At 46.5% G+C, this 25,319-nt stretch overlaps 3 protein-coding genes across 14 annotated transcripts in view; 2 read left to right on the top strand and 1 right to left on the bottom strand.

Annotated features, from left to right (window-relative positions):
• Positions 1-12,825, top strand: part of DDX42 (DEAD-box helicase 42) — a 48,008-nt gene extending 35,183 nt beyond the window's left edge. For all 5 annotated transcript variants that reach the window (XM_045888663.3, XM_064583106.1, XM_045888662.3 and 2 more), the window contains 11 exons: positions 1,190-1,309; positions 2,163-2,339; positions 2,929-3,057; positions 3,684-3,783; positions 4,374-4,421; positions 4,939-5,036; positions 5,872-6,148; positions 7,391-7,617; positions 9,318-9,428; positions 10,513-10,614; positions 11,257-12,825. In XM_045888663.3, the coding sequence (XP_045744619.1) occupies positions 1,190-1,309; positions 2,163-2,339; positions 2,929-3,057; positions 3,684-3,783; positions 4,374-4,421; positions 4,939-5,036; positions 5,872-6,148; positions 7,391-7,617; positions 9,318-9,428; positions 10,513-10,614; positions 11,257-11,946 (2,079 nt within the window). In that variant the 3' untranslated portion in view covers positions 11,947-12,825. The remainder of the gene's footprint in view (positions 1-1,189; positions 1,310-2,162; positions 2,340-2,928; positions 3,058-3,683; positions 3,784-4,373; positions 4,422-4,938; positions 5,037-5,871; positions 6,149-7,390; positions 7,618-9,317; positions 9,429-10,512; positions 10,615-11,256) is intronic.
• FTSJ3 (FtsJ RNA 2'-O-methyltransferase 3) lies at positions 7,524-20,697 on the bottom strand. Of its 5 annotated transcripts, none has more exons than XM_064583110.1 (21): positions 20,242-20,514; positions 19,966-20,071; positions 19,626-19,672; positions 19,421-19,500; positions 18,876-18,975; positions 18,590-18,784; positions 18,395-18,510; positions 18,172-18,276; positions 17,990-18,090; positions 17,683-17,763; positions 17,447-17,593; positions 17,171-17,306; positions 15,117-15,301; positions 14,867-14,981; positions 14,528-14,787; positions 14,216-14,298; positions 14,032-14,131; positions 13,770-13,953; positions 13,580-13,674; positions 13,257-13,494; positions 7,524-7,659 (listed from the first exon to the last, which is right to left on the bottom strand). In XM_064583110.1, exons 1-20 carry the CDS (start codon positions 20,306-20,308, stop codon positions 13,302-13,304), a joined length of 2,496 nt encoding a protein of 831 aa, XP_064439180.1. In that variant the 5' UTR covers positions 20,309-20,514; the 3' UTR covers positions 7,524-7,659; positions 13,257-13,301. The 5 variants fall into 5 exon arrangements, with proteins under 5 accessions (XP_064439180.1, XP_045744622.1, XP_045744620.1 ...); XM_045888666.3 differs by lacking the exon at positions 7,524-7,659 and adding an exon at positions 11,958-12,590; XM_045888664.3 differs by lacking the exon at positions 7,524-7,659 and having other exon boundaries at positions 12,588-13,494; positions 20,242-20,331; positions 20,472-20,697.
• A 50-nt stretch (positions 20,698-20,747) lies between these two features.
• Positions 20,748-25,312, top strand: PSMC5 (proteasome 26S subunit, ATPase 5). 4 transcript variants are annotated; one of them, XM_045888672.2, is made up of 12 exons: positions 20,748-20,870; positions 21,670-21,741; positions 22,780-22,849; positions 23,167-23,264; positions 23,436-23,492; positions 23,569-23,799; positions 24,120-24,246; positions 24,348-24,538; positions 24,629-24,727; positions 24,813-24,923; positions 25,016-25,102; positions 25,203-25,312. In XM_045888672.2, exons 1-12 carry the CDS (start codon positions 20,847-20,849, stop codon positions 25,254-25,256), a joined length of 1,221 nt encoding a protein of 406 aa, XP_045744628.1. In that variant the 5' UTR covers positions 20,748-20,846; the 3' UTR covers positions 25,257-25,312. The 4 variants fall into 4 exon arrangements, with proteins under 4 accessions (XP_045744628.1, XP_064439185.1, XP_045744629.1 ...); XM_064583115.1 differs by lacking the exon at positions 20,748-20,870 and adding an exon at positions 20,910-20,932; XM_045888673.3 differs by lacking the exon at positions 20,748-20,870 and adding an exon at positions 21,092-21,271.
• Positions 25,313-25,319: the final 7 nt, after the last annotated feature.

A 25,319-nucleotide genomic window follows, 5' to 3' on the forward strand; every position in this document is an offset into this window, starting at 1 on the left:
GTGACTACTGTACATGTTCAGTCAATTTTGTATCTTGTGTTGGAGTAAGAAGTCATTGTGACCTTAAAATTAATCAGCAAGTGTTACTGCAATGAGTACTGTGTGCTAGGAACTGTGTTGGGTGGGCTGGAAATGAAGGGTAAGAGTCCCCATCATCAGAAGAGGAGACAGGATTAATAGATGTAAACAGTATGTGAAGTCTTAGAATATTTTAAAATTAAGACATACTTCTCAAATTATGTAGCACACTTTTTTAAAATATTAGAAGAAATTAACACCTTCTTAAAATATGCACTGATTTCAGAATAATAGTTTTTAATTGTCTGCCAAAAAGTTTTGGGTTGCCCATTAGCTACATTGTTTAGGGTACTGCTAGATGTTAAGTGAAACACATATAATACAGTAATATCTACTCTAGTGCGGACAGCTTTCTGGCCTCTGTCTGCCTTGCCAATTTCTGTGTGATGTTTGAACCTGTTTTCTGAGAAAGGATGTGTGCATATGCATGTAGTGTCTATTTTCCAAGGGTAATCCCCCCCCCCCCAAAAAAAAACCTTTTAAGTGAAATCCTGATTAGACATAATCAGTATTAGAAGCATTGCAGGGTTACTACTGTTGAAGTCAACATGGAGATTATAAGCCCCGTTCTTCACCTGGGTACAGTTTGAACAATGTTTGATGGTGGCTGGCCCATCATTAAGTGGGACACTAACTCTTTAGGCAGAATTGAAAATGGAGACAGTAGATTGTAACCAGTGGGTATAGACATGTCTTGTTTGGAGTTCATTTTATTTCAAGAGTATATTTTGTTTTTTTCTACCATCTGGTTAATAGTTATGCAAAATGGCAAAAAAAAAAAAGTATTCATGACTTCTTCCAATTCATTGAGCAATATTTTTATTTCTTATAAGAAAATTCTGATCTAAGAGATTTCTAGGCACTTAATCATTTTAAATCATATGACAGTTATCTCAGGAATATTATATCATGGAGTTTTTTTATGTAATGCTTTAGATCCATTATCACTCAAGTTCTACCTTTTCAAACAGTGTGCACTTTTGACCACAGACTTCCTATTTTCCCTTCTGTATACTCAAATGAAGTACAAGCTACAGGTAAACACTGTTGAACTTCTGATGCTGCTCATTTTGAAGTACGAGTCACTCCTGGGGGTTGTCTTTATTTCTAGGTCTCTGGTGCTGCGCCTCCTAGACCAGGAAGTAGTTTTGCTCACTTTGGGTTTGATGAACAACTTATGCACCAGATTCGGAAATCTGAGTACACACAGCCCACTCCAATACAGTGCCAGGTAAGTAAAACATAGTGAAAGAAAAACAAAGTAGGATGATACTCAGTAACCATATTTATTTTACAAACAAGTCCAAGCAGTAAAACAGCGTATAGCCCAAAATTATATTGGCATAGATAGAAGGTATCTAAATATTTCCTCTCTGGCTTAGTCTCCAACTTTTGCTTTAAGGGGGAAAAGAGAACATAGATGAAATCCAAGAGTATTTTTGAAACCTTTAAAAATCAAAGAGCAAAAAAAAAAAATGAATTATTGACCATTCTAAGATGTCGCTACAGGGGCTGGGAAATATTCTTTTGTATCTGCTAAATATCTTGAAAATATGACCTGAAGAAAGCAGTTTGTTAGGCCTAAACTTAAAAAATATTTGCGTGTAGACAACACACTGTCAGTGATTAGGATTCCTTTGTGACCTGAAAATTCTCACTTATAACTGGAAGTCATAACTTCTGTTTTCCACTTATATATGGGATTTATTGATTCCTACACAGAATATAAGAATTTCCTGTATGTGGATGAGTGACCTAGTCTTTACCTTCTCAAGGGGAAAATTTTTTTATTTTAGCAACCCACTTACAGTATACATTGCAGTTTTTCATTTCTGTATCTCAGGCATATGGAGTCATTCATATTTTGTAAATAGTGGATGATCCACATGTAGAGAATGATAATATTATTTCCTATAAAGAAGTTTATGGAAATGCCAGGTATTCCTTTTTATTTTATAGCCAGCATAACCCATCAGGATATTTGTGTTTCATTGGAAATGAATGTCATTGATTTCCCCAGGATTTCTTTCAGTACATCTTTAAAATTGAAAGTTTAGAATGGATATACTTTATTTTTCATCTAGGGTGTGCCTGTGGCATTAAGTGGTAGAGACATGATTGGTATTGCCAAAACCGGCAGTGGAAAAACTGCAGCCTTTATCTGGCCCATGTTGATTCATATAATGGACCAGAAGGAATTGGAACCAGGTGATGGGCCAATTGCAGTGATAGTGTGTCCTACTAGGGAGCTTTGCCAGCAGGTATGTACTTTGTGTAGAATGCCCCCTTTTGTATGTGAACTAGCAAGGGACTAGTCAGTCAAGAGGGTAGAATTAACTGGGAAACTTTTTAAAAATGTGAAATTTTTAAAATAATTAATTTAATAATTTTTTTAAGTATATGGTTCTGCAGCATGAAGAACATTCACGTTGTTGTGCTACCAGGAAACTTTTGGAAAATATTATGTTATATATTTTCTATACAACCAAACACATATTTTTCCCTAGAACTGTGTTAAGAGAAAAAATATATGGGAATTACTTGTATTTTAAGTTCCCAGTGTTTTCCTCCTGGGTTAATTCATTTTGCTTGGGTAAAAAGGCAATGACAAGGTCAGGAAGTAAAGTTTAAAAGAAAAAAAGAGTAATCAAGACAAGGTTGCAGGTAGCCTGTTGGGATGTGACAGTGGTGCTCTGTTCATTTACTTTATGAATAAAAATGTGATTATAAAGCATTATTTCTAGCTTTTGATTTTCTAGGACATCACATTCTCTGGGTTTTTTTAGAACTCCCTTTTGGGTATTGGTCAGTGTTCTGGTTTGTTATGTCATTATGTCAACAACTTTGCAGATCCATGCAGAATGTAAGCGGTTTGGGAAAGCATATAATCTTCGATCAGTCGCTGTATATGGAGGAGGGAGCATGTGGGAGCAGGCCAAGGCCCTTCAGGAAGGGGCAGAGATTGTTGTGTGTACCCCAGTAAGTATGTCTTGGGTTCAAATGGCTTCTTAGCCACTCTTGGTATGGAAAAAGGGTTAGTTATTGAATGGAATGCTCCCCAAAATGTGGGGTAAAGCAGGGTCAAGAATACTCTGATAAATGACAGCCTGTGGCATTGGTTTAATTTTGATTGGTTGACTAGAATAGCAATCCATTAAGATTCTCTGACATGTATGTTAGTAGCTATAGATTCCCCTCTACTTCAGATTTTTTTTTAATGCTTTCCTAGAAAATGGATCTATGGTTACTTGAGAGCATTGAGAATCAAAAAGAAGACGGTCTTTGGACCATACAATTTGGAGTTTGGTCATAGTTCCTAAAAGAGTGTAGTCTAAACATTAAAACCCATCAATAAGGTTTTAAATTAGGTCATTTTAGAATGCCCCACAAAATAGTTCTGGCCATGTTCCCAAAACTAAGTTTTCAAATTTTCTGTTCTTTTATGCTCTGTAGTGCATAAAGTCTGAGTCTGTCAGACCCAGTGTCTGTTACAGTTGACAACTGGAGTATTAGCACTTTTGCCAGGGGTACAATTGAGAAAGTTCTTGTAAGTTCTTGTAAGTGCCTTTAATTATACTTAACTGTTCATTTTCTGGATCTCATAGGGTCGACTAATTGATCATGTGAAGAAGAAAGCTACCAATCTTCAAAGAGTCTCTTACCTTGTGTTTGATGAAGCAGATCGCATGTTTGACATGGGATTTGGTATGCTTTAATACCAGTTTCTTCTGTCCCCATCCTCATGATACTTGGTTTGTTCTTGTCTTTCTAGACTTAGCATTTTTTTTCTATGAGAGATGCTAAAAATACTCCTGTTGTATAGGATTAGACCGTAGAGATATAGCTAAGCCATTAACTATTTTTAGGTGTTCTCTCAGGAAGTATGTTAGGCTTGACTGGGTTACAGACATTTTGAAAGTGCCTTTGTATATAGGGGGAATATTTTCTCTATGCTTTATTTTTATTCATATGCCTTTGATTGTGGAGGTCAAGGTCTGTGTTCTTAGTAGTAGATGTCATATCATTCAAGGCTCTTTGCTTCTCTGTCCTCCCAACTGTGTGGAAATTCTGAATAACCCATCTTTATTGATTAAAATACCACTGGGCCTAGCTTAGCCGGGTGGAGGGGAAAGGATTTCTGGGTTTCATACTGAATGATAGGCCTAGGAGTTTCACATTTTCCTTAATAGTTACAACTTCTCATATGAAGAGTTTTAGTAAAAGGACTTTTTCCCAGGTATCCCAACCCATCGTATAGAGTTATAATGTTAATTTTACTGCTTTACTTCTTCCAGAGTACCAGGTGCGATCCATAGCAAGTCATGTCCGTCCTGACAGACAGAGTATGTATGAAGCAGTTTTATTAAGTCACATTTGTGTTCAGATTAAACACCTATGTATTTTATAAGCACTCACAGTATGGCAGCAGAAATGATCATGTGTGTACTGGTGAGAACCATGAGGAGGAGATAAAAAGTTTGAGCTGCACAGAACCTTAGAGATCATCAGATATAACTCACTTGTTTTTGTAGATGATAATCCAAGCCTGAGAATGAAATGACCTGTCCCAAGTTACATGGTTTTATCAGCACGTGGGGTTAAAGCACAGTGCAGGGCTGCTGATAGGAAGTCAGGAGCCTTTTCGAACCATGCTGACAGTCCCTGTCTTAACTGAAAATGTATAAAAATAGAAAAAGGAAAATGCTTTTTTCCTTAGTGAATCAATTTTGAAACTAAATTGAAAGTTCAGGTGGGTTTATTTTGTAAAACTGAATAATTCTGAGTATCAGTAGGAGGCTTAGTGGGTATTCAAAAACGAAGTCACACTGTTTCTTTAACAGAATTTACTTTACCTTTTAGCTCTTTTATTCAGTGCAACTTTTCGGAAAAAAATTGAAAAACTGGCCAGAGACATCCTGATCGACCCTATTCGTGTGGTGCAGGGAGACATTGGAGAGGTAACCCTAAAAAGCAAGGCTAGATGGGACCCCAACAGGTTATTTTTCATATTTTGGAGACATGGAATTAGTTTCTCACTGTTGAGAGGGAAAACATGTTACTATGTTATACATCAGATTTGTTTTAAAAAACACAAGGTTAGGAGGATAGATAAGACAACTACATTCTCAAAATATGGATATTGTTGAAGCTGGGTGATGGGTACATAGGAGGTGATTATGTTCATTTTTTTGGAATGTTTAAAATTTTACATAATAAAAATTAAAAAAAAACTTTGCTGCGGGGTGAAGCAGGCTTTGCCTGGAAGACAGGATGGAACGGACATTTTAAATGATTGGAGGAGGAGTGAGGTGACTTGAAAGGCCTGGTGAAAATGAGTTCATGGTATTTACCTTTGCATATGTCCTATGTGGAAAATTTGGCTCCCTTGAGAATTCCTGAAGTTGCTTACCATGTTTATTTTTAAAGTTCTGTGCAGTTAGTTGGTGTTCTGACATTGTCTGCTTTTCATTCTTGAGTGCCTTCTATGTGTGTATGAATAGTACTAGGAGCAGTGAGTGGGAAGGACAGAAAAGGAGCTAAATTTATTAGTAATAAATAATCTGAATATGCCTCTAACAATGTATTGCAGAGTATTGGGGCTTATGAATAGTTAGGTAGAGCCCAGTGATTTGAGAAGGGATGTAGGTTTCGAGCTGCGCTTGACTTGCTCAAAGAAGGCCCGAGGAGAAGAGGGACTATTTAAGGTTCTTCTCTATGGGGGTGGAAAATGATGTCTGGTCCTTGTTCAGGTGCCTTTTGATACAAATGTCACAGTCATCTGTTTCTTTTCAGGCGAATGAAGATGTGACACAGATTGTAGAAATTCTCCATTCTGGGCCTAGTAAATGGAACTGGCTTACCCGGCGTCTGGTGGAATTTACCTCTTCAGGAAGTGTCCTCCTGTTTGTTACTAAAAAAGCCAATGCTGAAGAGCTAGCCAATAACCTTAAGCAGGAGGGTCATAATCTTGGGCTGCTTCATGGGGACATGGATCAGAGTGAAAGAAACAAGGTCATTTCAGACTTTAAGAAAAAGGACATCCCAGTCCTGGTGGCCACAGATGTTGCAGGTAGAGTATGACCTTCCCCGGTGACCTCACGGCCCTGCGCAGTAAGGATGTTTTGTGTTGCCATGTAAGAGCTAGAGCACTGAGGGCGCCTGGGGGGGGGCTCAGTCCATTGAGCATCTGCCTTCGGCTCAGGTCATGATCCCAGGGTCCTAGGATTGAGTCCGGCTCCTTGCTCAGCAGGGAGCCTGCTTCTCCCTCTTGCTTGTACTGTCTCTCTCTCACAAATAAACAAATAAAAATCTTAAAAAAAAAAAAAAAAAAAAAAGAGCTAGAGCACTGAGCAGTCTGACTGGAGGCACTTTACTGGCCTGGCTGGCCACCCCACACTGAATGGAGCTCAGACCATTGACCACAACCTGGAGCTCTGGGTACTACTTGCACTTAATGTTTCTCTTTGAAGAAAGAATCCCTGCAGTTAAAAGATACTCGGAGGAAAAAAATTGTTGAGCCAGTGTCATATTGATCGGGCATACTTCACTCAAGATCAAAAAGGTTTTTGTGGGCGCCTGGGTGGCTCAGATGGTTAAGCGTCTGCCTTCGGCTCAGGTCATGATCCCAGGGTCCTGGGATCAAGTCCCACATCGGGCTCCCGGCTCAGTGGGGAGCCTGCTTCTCCCTCTGACCCTCACCCCTCTCATGCTGTTTCTCTCTCGCTCGCTCTCTAAAAAATAAATAAAATCTTTAAAAAAAAAAAAAAAGTTTTTTGAAGTATGACTTTTGGCTTTATTCTCAGTTTTAATAGCTACCCTTAAAACTGGTATTTTTTCCCCAAAAAGGAGATAATTTTTCAGCTTCAAGCCAATTTGATGCTGGCTTTCATTATTTTACACATTCCTAGAGCAAGAGAGAGGCCATGGCAGGTTATTGATGGCAGAAGGCCTGTGTCCCTGACGCTAGACAGCCTAGCATCATAGAAGGGCAACTTAAATGCTTGGATCTTTTTTTTTTTTTAAGATTTTATTTATTTATTCATGAGAGACAGAGAGGCAGAGGCAGAGGGAGAAGCAGGCTCCCCGTGGAGCGGCGAGCCCGATGTGGGACTTGATCCCAGGGCCCTGGGATCATGATCCGAGCCGAAGGCAGATGCTTAACTGACTGAGCCACCCAGGCGTCCCATAAATGCTTGGATCTTATTAGCTCACCAAACCAAGAGGAATGTGCGTTCTTAGAGGGCTAGCATTTTGGGTTACTTTGGTGTTTTGACTCCTGCTGAAGGATAAAAGAATTTGGTATTTATTTCAGCCCGTGGTCTGGACATTCCTTCAATTAAGACTGTTATTAACTATGACGTGGCACGAGACATTGATACTCACACTCATAGGATTGGCCGCACAGGACGAGCGGGTGAGAAAGGCGTGGCTTATACCTTACTGACCCCCAAGGACAGCAATTTTGCTGGTGACCTTGTCCGGAACTTGGAAGGAGCCAATCAGCATGTTTCCAAGGAACTCCTAGATCTGGCAATGCAGGTGAGGGGCTGAGTACACTTAGGATGGCTCGAGGTTCTAAAACTAGTAAAAAAAAAGACAACAACTCAGCAAGCCTGAGGAGCTAACATAGACACATGACAGAAAAGTTACAGCCGTGGGTGGGGGCACTGCTTAGGAGGAACAGATTGGTACTGTAGGACATTAAAATTCATCTGGTCTGTCTTACCTCTTTTTTCAGCAACATTGATTTGAAAAGCTTATTCCTTTCTTTGTGCTAAAATCTGTCCCTCTGAAATTTCTGCCTGTTTGCCCCATAGCACACTTGTAAGTTTAATCTCAAAGATAGCTATTTTCCCCTTATTGCCCTTTCTCCCAGTCTTTTTGAGGGGCTAAAAATGTGTGACATCTTAAGAAAATACGATGTATTTAACTATTTCTCATTGATTTAGGTCTCAGACCTTAAACCACTTGATTACCAATCTAAAACTAAGCTGGACATTCTACTGAAGTAAATACTGAGTCATCTTAATATATGGAGTCCCCAAATTACAAATGGGTTCAGTATACACATTCTGATAGTAGAAATTTATGTCTTTTTTATTTTTATTTTTTATTTTTTTAAAGATTTTATTTATTTATTTGACAGATAGCGAGAGCAGGAACACAAGCAGGGGGAGTGGGAGAGGGAGAAGCAGGCCTCCCGCCAAACAGGGAGCCCGACGTGGGACTCGATCCCAGGACCCTGGGATCATGACCTGAGCCAAAGGCAGACGCTTAACGACTGAGCCACCCAGGCGCCCTAAATTTATGTCTTTTTTAGATTCATAAGTCAGCGCACAGAATGGTTAATCCGTTCTGCACTTACAGTATGGTATTACTGCCCATACTCTGGGTTCTGGGAGTAGAGGACTTGCATGGCAGGAAGGAGTAAAATAATGTTTCCTTCCATTTCCTGGGTACAGAGAGCCCATCGTAAACTGCATTTTTGAACAGGATGTATCTTGTCTTTGGCTTTTTCTATGTCTCTTTTGTGCCTTAGGCTTCCTGTGCTCTCACACTGTGTGATCAGCTTCCCTGGTCAGTGCCTTTCTGAAGCCAGCCCTACCTCTCAAGTACTTCACTTAGATTGTAATGTGTGATTGTTAGATAAAGGGCTACCTCTCCCACTGGTATTTGCATTCTGTGAAAAGAACATAAATTGATTCATAGGGTGCTGGCAGCGATCAAGTTCAAGGGACGCTTCAGGCTATGGGTACATAAAACTTTCAGTTACGTTGCTAGTGGTCCTGGACATCTGCCCCTAGAGCCAGTTCTGGTGAACCTCACTTCACATGGTCTTTTTCTTTCACTTCTGAGCCCTCTTTTAAGCTCCAAACGTGTATATCCAGTAGTATGTCTAGATTAAGAAAAGGTTCCTCTAGGAAGTTAGAAGTGGCCAGAGTAAGTGCTCTCCATCTGAGGCTTATCTACTCACTTCCCTTCCTGGAGGCCCTGAGAAACAGCAGTAATGGAAGCCTCAGATAAGGAGCTGGGCCTCCTGACAAATTTGGTAGACTAAACTCCCAAAAGAAGTTCGTCTGTGGTTCCTGTGAACAGTTGCCATAAATACACTGGCTACAGATGAACCAGTACGTTCTTCCCTCCCACTTCATTTCTGATGATGTCCTCCTCTGGCTGCCTCTTCCTTCTCTGGCTGCCTCTTCCTCCCATGGCCTAACCTTGAATTGTGTTCAATGCAGAATGCCTGGTTTCGGAAATCCCGCTTTAAAGGAGGAAAAGGCAAAAAGCTGAACATTGGTGGAGGCGGCCTAGGCTACAGGGAGCGGCCTGGCCTAGGCTCAGAGAACACGGTGAGTCCAGACTGCAGCAGTGCCCTTTGGGCTGCTCCCAAGTCCTGGAGGATGTTATGACCGTCCTCCTCTACCTGAGAAAGCCTCAGTGAGTTTAGAACCCCGTCTACAAGGAATGTTGTGACTTTGTCTTAGAGAAGCACCTTTGTGTACTTGGTGACTAGATATGCTCAGGAAATCAGTCTAGATTAACATCAGTTTGCAAATTGTGGTCCCTGGACCAGCAGTAAATGCAAATTTGTGCCCCACCCCAGACCTGGTGAATCAAAAACTTGACAAGCCCTCCAGCACTGGCCTAGAGTCTGCTGCTGGGAACCCTGACTCCAGAATGCTTCCTACACTCTGTGGGAAATTGCATCAGAAATGAGAGCTAGCTTTTCTCACAAAACAGGTAATGAAAGCGCCCCCTTACTGGCTTTCTTAACTGCCTGTTTCCTGTCACTTTGATTCCTAAACCAAAGAAGAAAGCTGCCAGTCTTTTTATTTGTGGAGCATTATTGTTTACTTGGTGTCTCTGATAAAGAATCTGCTCACACCTCTCAGTAACGATGCACAGGACACCGTTGGTAGTGATAGCTAATGTTGAGCCATGGCAAGCAGTCATGCATGTTAACTCAGTCTTCACAACCACCCAGTGAGCACAGGTGTACTGATCATGAAACAGAGGCACCCAGGTTATACTGCAGTAAGTGTTGAAACTGAGACTCGGGCTTTTAAGAGTGAATTCAGAGCTTGAGCCATGTATAGGCTATATGCATATGCTATATATTGCCTTGTGGCCTCTTCATCCTGAGCATGTAAAGCTTTACAGAATTATAGAAACATTGTATTTGTGTGTGTAAATAAAACCATATGATCAGCATTGGGCATAATCTGACTTCGGGGTTAGGGTTAATTCCTAAAAACAGAATTACTGGGTTAAAAGGCATAAGCATTTTTAAGTATTTATTACTGTACCTTTTCCCACAAAATATATCCTGTTCCCATTGCAGTGCCCACTTTGTTTCCAGGACATGAGGCCCAGTCTGGCAGTGAGCTTTCCTGCTCATTCTGTCCTCATGGGTGTGTTTTTTTTTTTTTAAAGGACCGAGGAAACAACAATAATGTGATGAGCAATTATGAGGCCTACAAGCCCTCCACAGGAGCCATGGGAGATCGGCTGACAGCAATGAAAGCAGCTTTCCAGGTCTGAAATTAAGGAGTTAGCTAAAAGAGCTTTGCACAGTGATGAGGGGCCTAGTCTTTCAGAGAGGGTAGCTGAGCTTGTAGGCTTGATGCTAGACTTAAGGGCTTCTCACTGCTTTCAGTTTTGAATGTCAACTTCATAATAGCTTACATAGAGCTGCAGGTGTAGAAGCTAGGAAATCTGGTCAGGGACATCCGTCATCCCAGAGCTTGGGACTGTTGGTACTGTAGCAGGGCTGGCGGTCCCGCCCTGCCTCAACAGCCGACAGCATTGCCCACCTCTAAGGCTCTTGTAAGCTGGTTGAGAATAATTACCTTTTTTTTTTTTTAGCTAAGACAAGTTTGGTTCTGGAGCTCTTAACTTTGAACCCATGTATACTTATCCTTCCACCCCTCCAGTTAGCAAGCTAACCAGCTGAGCCTTAATTTATGCATTTTATCTGCCTTCAGACTGATGTTTCAGCTAGGTCCTTAGATTTCTTCTCATTAATAGAGGAACATAGAAACCACAGGGTTGTGGGGCCATCGGGATGCTCATAGTGCCAGGGTAGCATAGAATTTCTGTGTACTTTCTCATTACCAAGCTTCACATATCCCAAGTTTCTTGAACCCACTGTCTTAACTCTTGTTGTCTCTCTTTCAGTCACAGTACAAGAGTCACTTTGTTGCTGCCAGCTTAAGCAACCAGAAGGCGGGAAGCTCTGCTGCTGGCGCAAGTGGATGGACTAGTGCAGGGAGCTTGAATTCCGTCCCAACTAATTCAGCCCAGCAGGGCCATAACAGTCCAGACAGCCCCCTTGGCAGTGCCACCAAGGGCATCCCAGGCTTTGGCAATACTGGGAACCTCAGCGGTGCTCCAGTGACCTACCCTTCTGCTGGAGCCCAGGGAGTCAACAATACAGCTTCAGGGAGTAACAGCCGAGAAGGGCCTGGGGGAGGCAATGGGAAGAGAGAGAGATACACGGAGAACCGGGGTGGCAGCCGTCATGGTCATGGAGAGAGTGGCAATCGGCATGGCGACAGTCCACGTCATGGAGAGGGTGGTCGCCATGGAGATGGATACCGCTACCCCGAAAGCAGCAGCCGTCATGCTGACGGCCACCGTCATGGGGAGAGTAGGCACGGAGGAGGTGGCAGCCGACATGGAGAGAGCCGAGGTGCAAACGATGGTCGGAATGGTGAAAGCAGGAAAGAGGGTTGTAATCGTGAGAGCAAGGTGGACCCCAAGGTGGACAGCAAGATGGACAAGGTGGACAGCAAGACAGATAAGACAGCCGATGGTTTCGCTGTCCCCGAGCCACCCAAGCGCAAGAAAAGTCGATGGGACAGTTAGAGGGTATGTGCTACAGTGTGAAATCAATTGTCTTTAATTTTATTTTTAGAAAGATTTTTGGTAACTAGGCGTCTCAGGGCTGGGTTGGGGCCCAAGGTGTAAGGACCCCCTGCCCCTAGTGGATTAGCTGGAGCTTGGAGACATTACCCTTTCATCTGGATCAGTTTTCGGATGTCTTCTTGGGAAGCTGCTTTGGTCCTTGAAAGCAGTGAGAGCTGGGAACCTCCTATTGGGCTCTAGGTGAGTTGTGAAGGTCAGTTGAGAATACCTTGAAAGAAAGGGCCTTCTAGGGCACAAAACTCACTCTAGGTTTTTATTATATGTAGTGTTATATTTTTTACTAAAATGTCACCTTATAAACATCTACAAGTAAAATTTCTTTTCTTAGCTGTGTGGCCAGGCAGTTCCCTCTTTAGGAGTTGGCTTTCTGCAAACCCAACCTACTGAAGCATTTGTTGGAGATTTGGGGAAGGATTTTGGTGCTTCTAGACTTTGCAGGGAAGAGCAATGTGTAAGTGAGAGTCCGTGCTCAGGTTCCCCAGCCAGGTTTGTGTCCAGTCCTGAGACAGGAAGCAGCAGCCCGCCAGACCCAGAGAGCCCCTACCTTCAAAGAGAAACAAGACTGCTCCAGGTCTGAAGTATTGCTAAATTGAAAAAAACAAAAACGACAGCTTTTAAAGTGTCTTCTATTTCATTGTATTTTTTTTTTTTAACTTGCCACAATGGTAGAAAATCTTTTGCTGAAATGATTTTGATGATTTTTGTTCTATCTTGTTTATAAAAGGAAATATACATACTTCGAATTTTGTGACTTTGTGAAGGTTTCTTTAAGATGTGCATTCCTTTCTGCTTGCTCTAGTAAATGTTTTACTACTGGGACCTGTGGATTGTTTGTCATTTCTACTTCACAGTGAGTACATACTATGATTTATAACTGTGCAGTACATGGTGTGAACACCCAGATGTTTGAGTTAGCACTTAGTGGGAACTAAATGTCAGAAAAGATAATACCCTGGTTTTATTCAGATAATAGAAGAGGATGGGGGAAGACCTGAGAGGCTGGCTTGCCCAGAAATAGAGTGAATGCCACTCGGACACTGACCTTCCCCCTAGGAGACTGTTCGTCTAGTACTCCACATTCCTAACAGAGGAGCTAGGGGCTCTGCTACAGCACCAACAGGACATGTCAGAGACCTTCCTTCAACACTCAGGACCACCCCGTGAGAGTTCTAGGCACCCCACCTGTCTTTCCAGCAGACTACAATGCAAGCCAGCCTGCAGCTGGTATGGGGTGGGGGCTGGAATCACACCTCCATGTCCTCACACTGTCTTCTCAGAGGACCCCATGGCTCTGCTCACTTCCGTCTGTGTTTTTTCTTCTGCTCTTTCCTTTGCTGTGCCCTTTGGTCCTTCTTCATCCTTGAGTCCACCACCTTGAAATGGCCTCTGACTCCAGCTGGCCGGTGGACTTTGCGGCCCACACCTTTTTTGGCTACCACATAGGTGACTTGGCGTTTCTCCTTGCCAAGCCCAGCCTTCTTGTAGAGACTGTAAATGGAAGGAAGACATTAGAGGCTTCCAGCCATCCTTTTTAACCCCATGTACCTTTGTGGGTGACCTCTCTCTCCTTTACCTCCGAAGCTGAGCCACTTTCTCACGTTCTGAGATGTCCACGGTGTTCACCACAGCCTCTGCCTTCTTCTTGGTTTGCTCCAACTTCTTCAGCATCTGCCGGGGGGGGGCGGTGCACGGTGGCTCTGTCAGGCGGACCTCTTCCCCACTCCCACCCCTGCACACAGATAACAGGCGGCCCCACTCTTTACCCTCCGTTTCTTTCTGGCCTTCGCCTCGGCTACTTTCTTGATGGGACGTGCGTTGATTTCCCGCCAGCGTCGGCGGTAGTGTTCTACCTCCTTCTTGTCAATAGGCAGCTGCCGGATCCTGTGCTGCTTTTCCTCTTGCACAAACCACTCTGGAAGCTCCCCCTCCTCCTCATTAAATGTATACCTAGAGAGAGGACAGCAGCCAAAATCATCCCCCGTCCCCCTCCCAGGGCCACGTCTCATGATTTCCTGGCCCCCTTACCGGCTGAAGGAGTCATCTATGAGATCTCTCTTAGCCTTTTTGGAAGAGGCAATGATAGCACCTAGGGCAAGGCCTTCAGGATCTAGTATCTGATGTTTCACTAAAGAGAAAAGGGAAAAGTCAAAGCTCCGTATCGACCCAAACTTCCATTGTCGCCTCCCATTTCACAAGGTACCAGGCTCACCTGGGTCCTCGATGGGCACGATCTCAAACCCGTCATCGGACTTAAGCCCACGGCTTCGCTTCTTCCCGTGCTTTGGTTCCCAACTGCAGAAGGGGGATGACTGTTGTCAGTTCCACCAGTCCCCAGACCCACTCCTGCCTCACCTCAACCCCGCTTCCTATTGAAAACTTGGCCTGAAAGGCCCCCCGAGCTATACCACAGACTACTTGATTCACTTCAGAATCATCACTTTTTTTTTTTAAGTCGCTATCTACAGCCAAGGGTGAAAACCCCAAACGGGGACAAGTGGTCAGAACAGCTGCAGCCACTCACCTCTCTTCGCTGCTGCTGCTGTCGCTGTCCGAGCTGCCCTCTCCTTCCTCATCAGGCCCAGGGGCATTCTTGGCCTCTGCTGGAGCCTCTGGCCGCTTAGGGCCCGCCTCTTGGTGCTGGGGAGGTTTCTTCTCACTCTTTAAACCGGAAGGTGGGGATGGCAGCTGCTGTTGCCCCCTCCGACGCCTCTCATACAACAGCTGGGCCTGACCGAGCTCCAGGGCCTCATCAGCATCCTCCTCAATCCCTCTGAAGCCATCCTGTGACGGGGGGAAGTTTCAGCCACCCGTCTCCCAGGGGATACTAAGTCCCTGGCTGGCTGGGCCCCCAACCTCTTACCTTAGAGAACCACAGACGGGCTTGTTCTTCCTGCAGTATCATCTTTTCCTCCAATGGTACCAGCAGTGGATTCCCTTCTTCTCCTCCTTTTTCATCTACTTCAGCAAATTGTACACTGTAGAGAAATGGGTGGGGGCTTGGGAGATGTGCTTTCCGACTCCCACTTGCGACCCCTGCGCCCAGCTCTGCTTCCGTACTCACAGAGAGGGTCAATGCCCCTGCATGCATGAACCCCCCCCCCCCCACTTACCGCTTCTGGTCCTTTAGACACGGAGATCCTCCAACCTCTGCCAGCTCCTCTGGATCCAGGTCACTCTCCAGAGATGCATCGTCATCGTCTTCCTCAACATCTGATACGTAGAGGTCGTCTCTTGGCAGATCAGACAGAAATGTGTCTGCAGCGCTCATATCCCCTTGTGTGACCTCCTCTAACAACTGGAGTTTGACAGAGAAAAAAGAGGTCAAGGATTCTTATGAGGCACATAACGCTTTTTCCCCCCGTATCTGTTACCTTAGCAACATTTGAAAACACTCTGTAGTTTAAGAAACTATGAGTATGAGAGGCTCCCGGGTAGCTCAGTTGTTAAGCTCTGCCTTTGGCTCACATCATGATCTCAGGGTGCTGGGATCGAGCCCCGCGTCGGGCTCCCTGCTCCGCGGGAAGCCTGCTTCTCCCTCTCCCACTCCCCCTGCTTGTGTTCCCTCTCTCGCTATGTCTTTCTCTGTCAAATCTTAAAAAAATAAAATACACTGTGGCAAATACAGACAAGGAAATGATGGGGCTAAGTGTTTAAAACATCCGTTCGGGACACCTGGGTGGCTCAGTTGGTTAAGCGTCTGCCTTCGGCTCAGGTCATGATCCGGGGGTCCTGGGATCAAGTCCCGTATTGGGCTCCTTGCTCAGCGGGGAGCCTGCTTCTCCCTCTCCCTCTGCCTGTAGCTCCCCCTGCTTATGCGCTGACAAAATCTTTAAAAAAAAAAAAAAAAAAAGGGAGGCTCAGTTGGCTGGGCGTCCAACTCTTGGTTTTAGCTCAGGTCATGATCTCGGCGATCATGAGATGGGGCCCCACATCCAGCTCCTTGCTCAGAGGGAGTTGGCTTGAGATTCTCTCTACCCCTCCCCCCAGTCACAGAGCACATGTGCACTCTCTAAAAAAAAATTTTTTTTTTTTTTTTTTAAAGATTTGACAGACTGAGCGCACACAAGCACAAGCAGGGGGAGCGACAGGCTCCCGCAGAGCAGGGACCCCAATACAGAGCTCAAACCCAGGACCCTGGGATCATGACCTAAGCTGAAGGCAGATGCTTAACTGAGCCATCCAGGCACCCCTAAAATAAGAAATCTTAAAAAAAAAAAAAAATCCCATTCTAAGTCAGGTCACTGTTCTATCCCACTTGTCTGTCTGAAGTGGTAGCAGAAAAACACCCCAAGCCTATATAACATCCAATCTTAAAATACTCTAAAACATTTTTTCTTACAAAATTACTCCCAGAAAGCACATTAAAAAAAAAAAAAAAGCACATCACCTGAGAATAACAACCTACGGATTTTGTTTCCACTGAATAGAGGAACCCAGGCAACACACATCTAACAACTACTATTTCACTTAAAAACTGTCAACCTCAAGATTTATTTTCCTCATAACAAAGCTAGCTGTTAGTGCTTGAGAGTTTACGTTATCAGGGATTACACCTAAACCCTCTTTAAAAATTCCTCCCCAAAACCCTAGCTGGTAGGTTCTATCATTCCCTCCTACAGATGAGAAAACCAAGGCAAAGAACCACTACGCTCTCTCTGCTGTTCTCGTAACAAAGAGGACCTGGGTTTCCATTCCCGCGGGAACCATAGAAGTTCATTTCACTTGTCGATGCTGCTTTAATCAGGAAATGCAGCCTATGGCAGCAAGGTGCCAACCTGGTCTCTGTGACCCGAAGAACACTGCCCTCCTCTGAGGAAAACCCTCCTCCACACACCCTGGCATCCCAGGTACCCTGGGGGCTGCATCTACTAGAACCTATGCTTCTTGCATAGAGTGCTTCTTAGTTCTAATGTTCTAGCTCTACCATAATCAATCCATAGCACACTCATAAACGTTCCTAATCTCATTGTTTTAGATACATTGTTTCTTCCTGGCCTTTCAGGCACAAAACTCGGTTTTTCCAACAGTATCCTCTCACTGAAAGAGTCACCTTTCAGCTTACAGGGGAACACGGCAACTATGAGCCATAAGCATTCAGCACACTTAAAAAAAGGCCTCTACTACAATACCCCCCATGTCCAAATCTGCCCTAACCCCACCTCACCTGGTGACCCCGGATGGTGCGCAGGGAGAACATGCCAGTCTCCCCCTCATCTGCAATAGAAACCCCGGGAAGATCCATCTTCAGCTCCACACGCTCCCGCTGTTTTCTCTGCTCACGCAGCAGCTTCTTTTTCTTCCTGAGTGGACAATTTGAGGAATTCACCCCACCCCAGCTCGAAAGACTCCCCATCCGAGCCTTCATCCTCTCCCCCATCTTCACACAGAGGAACTCTGTGGTGGGACTCCCGCTCCCCGAGCTCCTCCCCACTCCTCTTACCTCTTTAATTCTGCCACCTCCTGGGCCTTCATCTCTGCCAGGCTCTGGTTTAATCGTTCCTCCTCTTCATCCTCAGAGGGCTGCTGCCCAGTCCCAACCTTAGACTCCTCACCCCCTTCGTCGTCCTCTTCCTCTCCTGAACTGAGGCTGACAAAACAGTGCAAGAAGTTTGCTTCTTTTCTCATACACCCCGCCGACCCCAGCCAACACCTACCCTGGTTTGATTCCCGCCTCACCTGATGTCCAGTGCCTTTGCTTGCTCTTTCAGCTTCTTGGCCACGTATCGCCGGAGCTTTGTTCTCCAGTTCAGGAGGGACCTGCCCCAGAAATACCATGACTGACCCTGACGTTTCCCTCTTTGTCCCTGTCCCCTTTTTAGGCCCCCCTCCCAAATCTCTAGCACAGCAGCATCCTGTCCCCCAAGATCCAACGCTAGGTGAATTCCTCAAATTGTCCCCTCAGGAAAAACAATGCTGCTGCGTCTTCAAAGGCCTTTCCCTGCCTTGGGGACTCCTGGTACCTGTGCCCGCCCCCACTGCATACCTAAGTTCCTTGCGCCCCAGCACTTTGATATCCTGACAGCATGCCCGGATGTCCTCAGTGGTAGCTGGATGCTGTGCCAACTCTTCATCATCTAGTGAAATCTGGGAGAAAAGAAGCGAGTCGGGAGATTCTGGGGACGTGTTTCTGGAGCTTCCTTGCACCCCTCAAAACTGAGAACTCACTTCACTGGCTTTGGAGAGGAAGTCAACGGGGTTGGCAGCTCGGAGGAAGTCAGTGACTGAAGTACGGTGATAGAGCGTGAGGTCACCCTCAGCATAGCCTTCAGCCTTAGGGAGGGAAAGGAAGGAAGAGTGAGAAGTCCTTTCTAAGGCGTGTGCAGGACCCACCAGGCCCAAGTTCCCTCGAGCTCTAGGACCTGAGAGTGGCCCCATTCCCCAAACACACCTTTGGCTTCTTCTTAGTTACCAATTCAGTAACAGTCTTGGCCTGAACTTCGATCTCCTTGAAGGCAAACTTGGGGTCAAAGAATTTACTGTCAACCTTGTCAGGAGCCAGGAATCCTACGACGATAGGATATATAAGAAAGCGTGCTTTGATAGCTAAGAAACCGACTCATGAGAAAGAAAAAGCAACGCCCACCCTGGCAGACGACAAAGATCTCTGCAGATTCATGGCGAGAAGCTTGGGGCTTAGTGGCCTGGACACGGCGGAAGAGCTGCTGGAAGATCCAGAGTAGGGGCTGATAGTCTCGGGAACGAAAAACCTTCGTGATGAAGCAGCCTCCACGGGCCAGAAAATCACAAGCCAGACGCAGAGCCATCAGTGTCAAATGGGCTGTGGGAGAAAACAATTAGCTGAGGACCTCTGCAGCCTGAGCGGGCAAGGCCACCTCCACCCTCATCTCCATGCCCCCCGCTCCCAGCACCTTGTGAGTAAGCATCATGGACCCAGCTAGCCCCAACGTTGGGGGCCCCATCATTGAGCACAACATCAACCTTCCAGGTCTTCAGTTCCTTTCTCAGGGCCTATACAAAAGAAAAGCAATCATAGCAGCAGAAACACAAATATGGCTATAAAAGCAATCCCTCATTCAGCCATTTGTCCACCCAGTCACTTGCTGAATACCCACAATGGGCCAAATCCTGTGCCAGGCACGGAATACAACAATTAAAAAACAACAACACACGTCTATCTTCACGGAGCTTACAGTCTACTAGTGAGCCCACTGGAAAAGATTTCAACAATATCTCTGCACTTCTTCCAATTCCAAACACCTCATTCCTGATTAAATAAAGCCTGGAGTAGAGACTAAGGGCGTCATGGGCCTTGTCATACAGACTATGGCAGGCACTGCTCAAGGCGTGTTAAACTGAGAAAGCTTGCCTCTGGAGGATTTGGGTGGTGAGACGGAGACGTGTGTGTCTGCATATAAAGGAGACCAAAAAAAAAAAAAAAAAAGATTCCTATTACCTGCCTACACCGTTCTGTTGTGATGTCCTCCTGGAGTGTCACCACATTGGGAAGAGGCTTGATTGGAACCAGGTCCACTCCTGGAAGAAATCAGGTCAGAGTTCCGAAAGATCGCCTCAAGCAAGGAGAAAGGAAATGTAGAACACAATTAGTACCTCACTCTCCCATCCTTTTAACATTCAGGGGCGGCCCACCTGTTACTCACCTACAATAAGGCTGGATACAGGCATAAACTTAGCAGCCACCTGCAGCCTATAAGAGAGTAATACCGATTAAGATAACCCAGGACCGTTCTTTCCCCTCCGTTGGCAATAGGCTCTCTCACCATGCGTGTTAAGAGCCGCTACCAAGTGCAGTGGCCGGAACATGTAACGTACACGTTTCCAACCTTTTTTCTGCGATCTATGTCTAGGGAGAATTTTGAGACCGGTATTACTGTATCTCTCCCTCCCCCCCTCCCTCCCTCCCCCCAACGCAACTCTCAGTCATCCAAGGCGAACCCAGAAAGCAGCCATTAAGAGCCAGAGGTGCCGGGTGTTACCCACCATCCCCCTGGGGCAGCACACAGGTCCAGCAAGGCTCGCGCTTTCTGCAGGAACTGAAAGCGGCGATTCAACTGGATCAGCTTGAAAGCAGAGCGGGAGCGGTAACCTGGGGGCACCGACAAAATGTTAAACTCGGCGGGGCGCTTTCCCATGGGGATTTGTGCGGCTTCACAAACCACCACCCCTTCTGGGGAACAGGAACTCAATATTCGGAAAGGTGGGAGCAAATCGAAAAGGCCATTCGTTCGCTCGCAGACGGCGCGTACCCTGACTCACCGGTCTCCTTCGCCAGGTGATAGAACTTGTCTCGCCGGCTCTTCCCGACTTTGCCCTTCTTGCCCATGGTGAAACGGGGGGAGTGTCAATCTGCGGACAGAGTAAAAACTGGAACGTCTCTTCCCAGATCACTAAACTCCGCTTTCCGTTCCCTACCTGCTTCTGCAATTACCCGTAACCAGCGCCTTTTTCACCACTCTAGGAGAAGCACGTGTGGGCAGCATACGTACTTCCGCTTCCGCTTGCGTCGCTTGCGTCCCCGGCTCCAAGTGTCCGCCATTTTGAGCGTGGCCGCAAATTCTTCTCTATGTTCTCAAGTATTATAAGTTAGAAGTTGGGGCCAGGTGAGCCGATTACCGGAACTAAAACCGAGTTTCTAGAGAGTAACATGTAGGCGTTCTGTGGTCTCTTCATCCCTTTCCAAGCTCCTGACCTCGCGCAGCCACCTTCCTATCATGGCCTCTGTTTTTGTAATTGTCTCGACGCACACCCCGCCCATTGACCCGGAATTCTTCTCTGCTAGTGTCGCTGGACCCTAAGCCCTTGCTTTTGCGCCTGCGCGCCAAGGCGGCTCGGATGCCGGCGGTCTCCGTGAGAGAAGGAAGATGGCGCTTGACGGGCCGGAGCAGGTATGGCGCCTGCGGCGGCCGGGCGGGAACGGGGGCTCGATGACAATCAGGCGTGATCTGAGGTGGGCCGCTGGCCGGGGCAAGAGGGTCGGGTGGGTTGGGTGGGTCGGGGGTGGGTGGGCCAATCCAGACTGGGCCCTGCCTGGGACCGGATCTGCTGTGTCAGCGCCGCCCCTGGCGGGTCAGAGCAGGGCCGAGGGGGGAAGACACCGTGGAAGCGGAGAGAGTGAGGGGAACGATGGGAGCGGGAACCGGCCCGTCCGCGAGTCGCAGGAGGTAGGGCCCGGTCCCTAATGGTGGCTCCACCTCGAGTAATGATACCTCGGGTTTTTACATCGCTTGACTCGCGACAAAGCGCTCCCGTGTATATTGTCTCTTGATTCTCCTGAAAGTCTTAGGAGGTAGGCGGCATTCTCATTCTGCTTTTATTTTTATTTTTTATTTTTTTAAAAGATTTTATTTATTTATTTGAGAGAGAGAGAGAATGAGAGAGAGCAAGCACACGAGAGGGGGGAGGGTCAGAGGGAGAAGCAGACCCCCCGCCGAGCAGGGAGCCCAATGCGGGACTCGATCCCGGGACTCCAGGATCATGACCTGAGCCGAAGGCAGTCGCTTAACCAACTGAGCCACCCAGGCGCCTCTCATTCTGCTTTTAGTTTAGTCACGGGGAAGCGGAGGGTTCTAAAGAGATGGACTGGGGCATTCGAACCCAAATCTTATTCCTCCAAAGTCCAAGCTGGAAGTGGGTATTTCCCTTGCGGTTTTTTTGGCCTGTTTAATAATTACACTGTGTTTTCAGATGGAGCTGGAAGAGGGGAAGGCAGGCAGTGGACTCCGCCAGTATTATCTGTCCAAGATTGAAGAACTCCAGGTGAGGACGGACTCCAGAGGTCCAGAGGCAGCTAGAAGAGGGATGAAGGATTGAATGAGTATGTTTCTATAAATCCACATTATTCCATTGGGGGTGCAGTAGAAGTAACCGGTCACCCATAGGAAGTATGTGAAGTTAAGTCTCTTGTTTCTCTCAACTCCTACTGCTTTGAAGGTAATCAGTATTCAGAGTTTATTACCCATTCTGAAGAGTCAAATTTTAACCTAAAAGGTACTCTTAGCCAAATGCCATTCGTCTAGAAGTCTGAATGTGAGGGTTTGTTTTATAAGGGAACACGAAGGTTCAGATGAGATTTAGCACACTGGGGCTGGGGCAGGGTGAGAGTGGGAGGGCAGACAGAATTGCCGGGTCTGCACAATGATTCCATGGGACTGAATGAAAAGGAATTGGGCAATCTAGTCCTCTAGCCTAAAGAGGGAGCAGGGACCCCAGCAATAAGGAAAATATGTAAATTGGATGAAGGAAAGTCACAAGAGTGATTTCTAAACTCCTGGTACATTTGTAGCTATCATATTAGGTTTATCATCTTTGAAGTGCTCTTATAAGTGATGTCATTTGTTCTTCACAAGAGTCCAGAAAAGAGGCAGGGTAGGTGACGCTGTATCTACTTATGGTTTGGTAAGAGATCTTGACCTTTTAAAGGCTTTCCTTAGTTTCACCTACCTGTTAATTGGCAGCAGTGGGGTTAGAACTTAGGCTTTTGACTCAGTGATCTTCCCACTCTACCGTGTCATTGTCTCGAAAGAAATTGACTATGTGAGGCAGCGGTAACTTTTCTCCATTAGGGCTTGTTATTTCTGGACCAGTGTGTTAGGACAACTAGCCTTTTTTGATGGCTGCCCTAGGCCCCAGAGGGACTCTTAGAAGAAAGGACAGGGTCTTTAGAATCCTATTGCACAATCTGGAACATGCAGGTGCCCTCTGCTCTTCTGTCACTCAGCTCATACCAGCCTGTGAGGATCTTGGCCAAGAGCTTAACCTCCTAGTGTTTTCTGCTCTGTTTCTTGTCCTCCATAGCTGATTGTAAATGATAAGAGCCAAAATCTCCGGAGGCTGCAGGCACAGAGGAATGAGCTTAATGCAAAAGGTGAGGAGGGAAAGATGGGAAGGCTGCATTTGGGCAGTCTGTCCGAGGTCTGACTGTTCGAATCTCCCTAAATTGAGACTTCATGTTTGGTGCTTATTTCTCAGAGTCTAAGGTTATGCTTTGCACTGTTACATGGTTGTTCACATGCATGCCTCTCCCGAGCTGCATTGTTATCCCTTTAGAGACCTAAATTCTGACTTTATTTTTGTGGTCTTCTAAAACTTCAGAATGGTGCTTCATTCATGCCTATTGAATTGAGTCGTAGGAGAGGGGACACCAAAGAAGCTGGGTGACCGTTTTGTCTCTTTCCCATCCAGTTCGCCTACTGCGGGAAGAGCTACAGCTGCTGCAGGAGCAGGGCTCCTATGTGGGGGAAGTAGTCCGGGCCATGGATAAGAAAAAAGTGTTGGTTAAGGTAAAGGCACCATGACCCCCAGGGAGCAGCCTAATGCCTGGTGCGTTCCCATGCATCTGTGTGTAGTCTTGCCGGGACACTGTTCTGTTATTTTAGGGCTCATGGGTCTTTCTGGGCGAGGTGGGTGGTTCAGTGGCTGTCAGGAAAGGTAATGAGCCCTCGTTTCTTTAGGTGCATCCTGAAGGCAAGTTTGTCGTAGATGTGGACAAGAACATCGACATCAACGACGTGAGTGCAGCAGGTGAGGTGGGAGGTTGGGCTTAGCTCTCACCACACCACTTCCTGAAACTCTCCCCTCGGCCAGGTGACACCCAACTGCCGGGTGGCTCTAAGAAACGACAGCTACACTCTGCACAAGATCTTGCCCAACAAGGTAGACCCACTAGTGTCACTGATGATGGTGGAGAAGGTGCCAGATTCAACCTATGAGATGATCGGTGGACTGGACAAGCAGATTAAGGAGATCAAAGAAGTGATCGAGCTGCCTGTCAAGCATCCTGAGCTCTTTGAAGCGCTGGGCATTGCGCAGCCCAAGGTGAGAAGCAAGATTTCTGTGTAAGGGTCATGCTGTTACTGGCACATTCTGCCCCAGCCCAAGTGAGTACGGGGCTCAGGGGAGGTGTCAGGACATTCTAGACGCCACTTACACTGGCCCTCCCCACGGAAGAGGGGCCGGGGGTAGTGCTGCCAGGGCACGGAGGTGGCTCTGAGAAAAGCGTTAGGAAGGACCTCGACGTTCGTTACTTATACCCCAGCATCTAGCACAGGGCCTAGCCCAAAGCGAGCACTTGGTAAATGTTCCCTAGTGTAAGGTGGGGACTGGTTTCTGCCCTGAGTCCTGCTGTTTCTTTCTAGGGGGTGCTGCTATATGGACCCCCAGGCACTGGGAAGACACTGTTGGCCCGGGCTGTGGCTCATCACACAGACTGCACCTTTATTCGTGTCTCCGGCTCTGAATTGGTACAGAAATTCATTGGGGAAGGTAACTCTGGCTAGAAACCTGAAAACCAAGCAGAAGTGAGGGGGTGGAGGTGAGGGTATGGAGCTCATTGCCCCCTTAACGCCAGCTTGGCCTCTGCACAGGGGCAAGAATGGTGAGGGAGCTGTTTGTCATGGCACGAGAACACGCTCCATCTATCATCTTCATGGATGAAATTGACTCCATTGGCTCCTCACGGCTGGAGGGGGGTTCTGGGGGGGACAGTGAGGTGCAGCGGACAATGCTGGAGCTGCTCAACCAGCTGGATGGCTTTGAGGCCACCAAGAATATCAAGGTGAGGTGGCATCCAAGGGAAGGCCCTGGGCGAGGTGCAGCCCAAGGAAGGGCTTGGCTGATGCCGCCACCACCCCCTTTCTCCACTCAGGTTATCATGGCTACTAATAGGATTGACATCCTGGACTCTGCGCTGCTTCGCCCCGGGCGCATCGACAGAAAAATTGAATTCCCACCCCCCAATGAGGAGGTTTGTGAGGGGCCGAGCTGCGGATGACTCTGGCTGTGGAGGTAGGCCACAGGGCTCAAGCTTTTCCTCTCTGTCCCCTCTCTAGGCCCGGCTAGATATTTTGAAGATTCATTCTCGGAAAATGAACCTGACCCGGGGGATCAACCTGCGGAAAATTGCTGAGCTCATGCCTGGGGCATCAGGTGCCGAAGTGAAGGTAATCGGAGGGCCCAAGGAGAAGGGGGCCACGGCAGAAAGGTGTGGGTTCCAGGACACAGCAACAGTGCCTGGCTTCCTTTCTCTGCCCAGGGGGTGTGCACTGAAGCCGGCATGTACGCCCTGCGGGAGCGGCGTGTCCACGTCACCCAGGAGGACTTCGAGATGGCGGTAGCCAAGGTAGAGGCTTGTCTTTCTGCCCTTGCTGACGGACTCTCGACTGGGGGGGTAGAGTGTGTGTTCGTTGTTCCGTTTGTAACTTAATGCTTTCTCTCTCCAGGTCATGCAGAAGGATAGTGAGAAAAATATGTCTATCAAGAAGCTTTGGAAGTGAGGTGCTTGTCTTTTGGGTGGATCCCTCAAATAAAGCTCTGCGGGACGAGCCCTGAAGGACTTT

This window comes from Mirounga angustirostris, unplaced genomic scaffold (assembly GCF_029215605.1).
Source record: "Mirounga angustirostris isolate CCGP_5_RB_7025 unplaced genomic scaffold, mMirAng1.0.hap1 SCAF_17, whole genome shotgun sequence".
NCBI lineage: Eukaryota > Metazoa > Chordata > Mammalia > Carnivora > Phocidae > Mirounga > Mirounga angustirostris.

Excerpts from the sequence above, each read along its gene's own strand:
- FTSJ3 (XM_064583110.1), bottom strand. The coding sequence starts at position 20,308 with ATGGGCAAGAAGGGCAAAGTCGGGAAGAGCCGGCGAGACAAGTTCTAT. Across the intron at positions 19,501-19,625 it reads TGTATCCAGCCTTATTGTAG|GAGTGGACCTGGTTCCAATC; the intron begins GTGAGTAACAGG and ends GATTTCTTCCAG. Across the intron at positions 18,277-18,394 it reads TAACTAAGAAGAAGCCAAAG|GCTGAAGGCTATGCTGAGGG; the intron begins GTGTGTTTGGGG and ends TCCCTCCCTAAG.
- PSMC5 (XM_045888672.2), top strand. The coding sequence starts at position 20,847 with ATGGCGCTTGACGGGCCGGAGCAG. Across the intron at positions 21,742-22,779 it reads CCAAGATTGAAGAACTCCAG|CTGATTGTAAATGATAAGAG; the intron begins GTGAGGACGGAC and ends TGTCCTCCATAG. Across the intron at positions 24,539-24,628 it reads AGGCCACCAAGAATATCAAG|GTTATCATGGCTACTAATAG; the intron begins GTGAGGTGGCAT and ends TTCTCCACTCAG.